The 5,169-nt window shown below is 52.1% G+C and overlaps 2 protein-coding genes and 1 pseudogene across 2 annotated transcripts, besides 3 other annotated features; all 3 read right to left on the bottom strand.

Annotated features, from left to right (window-relative positions):
* Nucleotides 1–419, bottom strand: Tc00.1047053505615.30 (expression site-associated protein; the record flags this gene model as incomplete). Its single annotated transcript, XM_798975.1, has 1 exon — nucleotides 1–419. A coding segment is annotated over one exon (419 nt), but the record flags the coding sequence as incomplete, so codon positions are not given.
* Nucleotides 1–5,169: a sequence feature (heterozygous, non-Esmeraldo-like haplotype).
* Nucleotides 910–1,349: a mobile genetic element.
* Nucleotides 1,413–1,433: a sequence feature (AT_rich).
* On the bottom strand, nucleotides 1,465–2,493 carry Tc00.1047053505615.20 (annotated as a pseudogene).
* Tc00.1047053505615.10 (surface protease GP63, putative) lies at nucleotides 3,292–5,070 on the bottom strand (the record flags this gene model as incomplete). Its single annotated transcript, XM_798974.1, has 1 exon — nucleotides 3,292–5,070. The coding sequence occupies one exon, from the start codon at nucleotides 5,068–5,070 to the stop codon at nucleotides 3,292–3,294; it is 1,779 nt and encodes a 592-aa protein (XP_804067.1).

Below are 5,169 nucleotides of genomic sequence, written 5' to 3'. Positions count from 1 at the left end.
TCCGGGTGAACATCGTGGTCGCCACCATCGAACACCACCACCACGTCCTCATCGCGCAGGCCCTCGTCAGTTATGCAGTCCAGCAGCAACGACGGGCGGGATGTGTGTGTGTAATTTGCCCCCATGCCAATCGTTGTTACAGACGCGCGGGAAAGAATGGAGCTCACCTGCATCCTGCACCAGCCGGGAGAGTAGTCCGTCTGAACAACAATAAGAGCAACCCTTGGCTCCCGCGTTGGAGAGGGTGCAGAGTCCCTGCAGTGCACAGGGATGGAGGCAACCTGCCACACATTTGTGTCTATTGCCAATGAAACAAAATTAAGCAGCATCACCAACACAACAGCAGTCCAGAGCAGCACCTGGCAGTGGTGCTTGTTCAATGCTCTGAGAAGCGCGGCGAGAGATGCGTAAGAGCGCATTGTGGATATTGGGAGCTGGGAAGTGGTGAAAAGTTCTTCTACAAAAGTAACGAAAGCAGCATGGGATAAAAGACACATCGATTATGGGAGTGGCAGCAACAGTATGCGGTGCCCATTGTCAGCCTCCACACAAACAGTTATAACAGACATGGCGTGGGTAGGTGTGGCGCCACCAGCACCGCCCCGTGGCAATCACGTCCTCAGGCAGTGTCTACAAAGTAAACTGTGTACGTCCGTGTGTGTGCTCCCCGTTGAGGCCTACGGGGTTGACACGCCCACACCCCGTGCTGCAATTCCGCCGGTAGATACGTAGGGAAACACAAACACAACTGGACGACAAAACGCTCACGTCACCACAGCAGCGGGTCTCCAAAACTATCTCACAAGTTCAAATGACGTGTACACACTGCCACCAAAAGCAGATGTTCCGGAATCCCCATCGCCCCCCGCATCGGAGCGCAAACAAATGGTGCCACTTAAGACAACGCAGAATAATCCTCTGGGCGGCTGGCCGGGTCCTGAAATTTCCTATGTAAACCAAACAAGGTAGGGAAAAAAAGTGGGGTTATCGCAGAGTTAGTTAATTGCCTCAATGTTTTCTTTTTATCCAATAAATAAATTCGATTGACCGTTCGCATGGTCCTTTGTCCTCAGGTAGAATCTAAAAGATAACTACTTAAGGAGTGGCAGACGTTTGGGTCCTCCGAGCACAAGACCCTGCCGCGTGGCGGGTATCAAAAGGGGGTTGGGTGGGTGGCAAAACAAGAATAAAATTGCCTATTCGCTGTCGGCTCCCTGTTCCCCCTAAAGGTGTGCTCCTCGAACGTTCATAAGACAGAAAAGCATCATAAAGAAGTAAATTAGTTTTATCAGGATTCAAAATTAATGCAGTTAGCCAGCTTTCCCGCGATTATTCTCTTCACAAGCTCCCAGAATAATCCGCTTAAAAAATAAATCAAAAAAATATCAACCCAATAAAAGTTATTCGCTGGCAAATTATAAAAAATATTTTTTGGAAAGGAATACTTATTTTCTTCTGCGGGCTTCAAGACTCTCTGTGACGCGCGGGGAAAGACGGAAAACGCCTCATATTTCTCGATTGCTGATAAACGTAGTCCATTGCAACAATCCGTTCAAGTTCGGGTGGGAGGCGAAGCTCCTCGTCGCTCATTGCTTCCCCGGGATCGCATGAACAGCGTGTACACACACCCAGATACTTCAGGTGGTCCTCAATGGAAGTGGGAACGATGCTGCCACTGCAATTGGGGTCCTCATCGGCGGTCAAAGCAGAACACGGTGTGCCAAAGATATCAGTGCAGTTCTTGTGCGCCGTGTCCCCGTCATTGTCGTACCATACCTCATTGGGAGCGTGGTAAAATCCAAACAACATGGGGAGAAGGTGCGCCACAACATCCCGCTTATGCGTCACGCGGTACGACTCATGGCCGTCGCGGCAAAACGATGCAAGAAACCAGTTGGCGAATGCCTCGTTTCCCACGCGCGGCTGCCCAAACGTGTACAGCAAAACCTTCAGTGCACTGGGAAACAACGAATTCTGCGACATCAAATTGGCAGCGGCAATATTGGCCATGGCGCCGCCAAGGCTGTGTCCAGTGATGAGAATTCCCTCGATTCCTTTCCCCGCAACAAGTTCCTGTAGGTACCCCCACATCTCCGCCCACAATGACTTCAATTCGCAATTGAAGCCGGCGTGAACAAGACACCCAACGCAGCCATCGTGTATGTACGCAACAGGAACAAAATCCAGATCGTATAGCCAGTTATTAAGATCCGCTGTCCCGCGAAAACTTACCACAATCATGCTCTCGTTGACGCCCACAAACGCCTGCGTGCTGTGCTCGGCATTCGTAAATACACGCACCCTTTGCAATCCCGGGTTCCTGGCGCAGGAGGCACAAGTTCAGCTGGAAATGGCTTCGGCCTTGCAGTACGCTGCCTTCGAATAGTACAGTGCCGTCGTTGCCAACTGCACCGAGTAGTCGGCGCGGACATCCTCCCCGCAGAGAAGGATGAGGAGGACGACCACGACAGTCATGGTGCGGCGGCGGCGCATTGCTTCGGTTGTTGCCTGTGAAATGCCTTGGAGACTAGTGGGGCAGTCGGAGGGGAGAGAAGAGGGTGGGGGTGATGGGCTGGTGGGCAGAGAGGACGTGGGAAGGCACAGCAGCAGCAGCAGCAGCGGGGATGTATTGTGACGCACCGTTAAAAAATGGGTGCATTATATTGCAAAGCGTTTGGATTTTTCATGTGGCATAAAAAAGTTAAAAGTAAAGCAGCAACTTTTTTTTTACGTAAATCTCCTTTTCTCCCGGTGGATGCGATCGCAGCAAGTAGTCCGGACTCCGCTAAGCAGTTCTGTCCATAAATAAGTGCTTCCTCGGTTCCGTGGGGCCATTCCGATCACTACGTCAGAGTTTTTCGTATACCTGGGAAGCAGGATAAAAGAAACAACAACAAACAAAAAAAACATTTTCCTTCAATGTATATTATTATTATTATTACTTCCACTCGCACATCGAATCACCACAAATCATACTTTCTGGGGAGGGTCGAAAGCAAAACATTGTTGTTTCCATAGAAAGAAAAAAAAAGGACCCACACACACACACAATGAAAACAAATTTCTTTCAAACATGCAACAATATTAATTCCACAGCTCAGAAACACACGCTGAAAAGCGCACATGGCAAAAAAAAAAGCACGAATTGCAGAAAAATAGTCGGAAAAAAAAAGGAATTGGCTGTGGGCGCCGGCGTGATTCACAGCAACAACAAAATGACTTGTTGTATTGATGTGGTCATATACAAGAATGCATCCATGGGGCAACGGCAGTAAAGAGAAAACTGCTTTATTACCCCATGCCACGGGAGGAAAAGAAGGGCCAGACCTTTCTCCAATTGATCTTAGGACAGTTGATTCCCAGCAGCCGACACATTTTCTCAAGTAGACTCGGTTCACGTTTCCTGCGATCATCATGTTTTTTTTCTGCAGGAGCAGAGGTGTCATCCATCCCTTTTTCCTCCCTCTTATCGGGGGTGTCAATTTCATCTTGGTTCTCCTCATGTGCGCTCTCGCCAGGGGATGTATCAGACAGCTGGGAACATACGTCAACGGCCCTTGGGCATAAAATTTGGCCTCCAATGAACGGCAACTTTGGGGTCAGTGACGCGCCTTCTGGACACAAGTGCCACGCATCATTACCAAGGTACCGAACACGGACAGTCCCCGCCTGGCACGACACCTCCGCGCAGATGTCACCAATACGCCCGTGAAATTCCATCTCAAGCGAATTGCCCTTCAGACACAACGATTGTGGACCCACACGGCTCCCAGGCATCAAGAAAGAGTTTCCATCTGCACAGCCCCCAATTTCGGAAGGAATAATGATGGGACAGAAGTCCACAAAAGTATTCCGATAGCCACCAACGTTTTCCTCCACAAAGTACTGATACTCGGGAGAAAGCCTTTCGTCGTGGACCGCAATCGAGCAGAATCCCAGAGCACGGCGGTCAGAGGTGCAGGCTGGGGTTTTGAGAATATCGGAGCAGAACATCTCCGGGTGTGCCGTAACCCCGTTCTGCATGCACTTCTCCTGTAGAAGCGAACAGCCAGCCTTGTAACCCCAGCCCATGGGTTCTGCCATACTGAAGTTTGCACGATAGAAACCCATGTCTGAAAAAAACGCCATCGTCAACGCGGTGTAAAAGCCGGCGCCAACCAGCGGGCTCATCAGCTCATCCTTCGCGTTACGGCGTTCCCAGTGAGAGTGTGCTGTAAATTCCCCGCCCTCGTCCTCAAGCTCCATGCCGGGGGCGGTACTGCAGCCGTAGTGCTCCCTCGCCCTCGCCAGTGTCTCGTTGGAGTCCACGACGAACGTCATTGCCTTGCCGCGGACATCCGAGCGCCTGCTCATCATCCCCAGCCTCCACATCAATATACTGTTGAACCCCAGCGCGTGCGCAATCTCGTGCGAGACCACGCGTATGCTTTCTCTCTTGGGGGCAATGAAGCTCGGGCTGAGGTTCAACACACCAGCAGCCGGCCGTCCGTCCTGCAGCGTCACACACGTGGAGGCCCACGCGACAGTCCCACCGATGGTGGGTGCAGCGGCAGCGTACAGCAACATGTCCGCACCAACAACTCCCGACAAGTGGTGCGCGATGGGGACAGTAAACTCGCCGCAGACTCCCAGCTTGAACCTTGGCAACCTCAAGACGCCACTGACGGGCTGCACAAAAAGCCGCTCCGTGTGCAGCTTGACGGCCTCGGGAAGCAGCCTGTTGACCATAATCCTCATCTTCTCTTTCGTGAGAACATCCTGCCGCCGGCACAAAACCCTGCCCCCAGTGAAATCCGATCGTACGTCTCCCCGCACCGTGCAGTACTTCCTTGTGTCCTTCAGGTCCTCCGCAAACACTTTAATCCGGATCGGCGCCCAGTCAGGGGTGGACACGGTGTACGCCTGCCATGCGCCTGCTCTTCCCCGTGGGAGCTCCTGCACCACGGCGGTCTGCAGCTGGGACAAATTCAAGGCGACCTTGTCAAAGATGCAGCGGTGCTCCGCGAGGGCGCAGGGGCCACCGGCGAGCCAAAGGAGAAAAAGCAGCACGGTGGACACAAATCGACGCATGTCTCTGTTACTCGTTTATTCCAGCCTTGGACGTGTTCTTCTTTTCTGCGTCACCTGCGCGAGAGAAGGCGGGAGAGGAGAGTGTGCAGTAAGTGTGAG

Source organism: Trypanosoma cruzi (genome assembly GCF_000209065.1).
Source record: "Trypanosoma cruzi strain CL Brener chromosome Unknown tcruzi_1047053505615, whole genome shotgun sequence".
In the NCBI taxonomy this organism is placed as follows: Eukaryota; Euglenozoa; class Kinetoplastea; order Trypanosomatida; family Trypanosomatidae; genus Trypanosoma; species Trypanosoma cruzi.
This window is presented reverse-complemented; position numbering and strand designations above follow the sequence as displayed.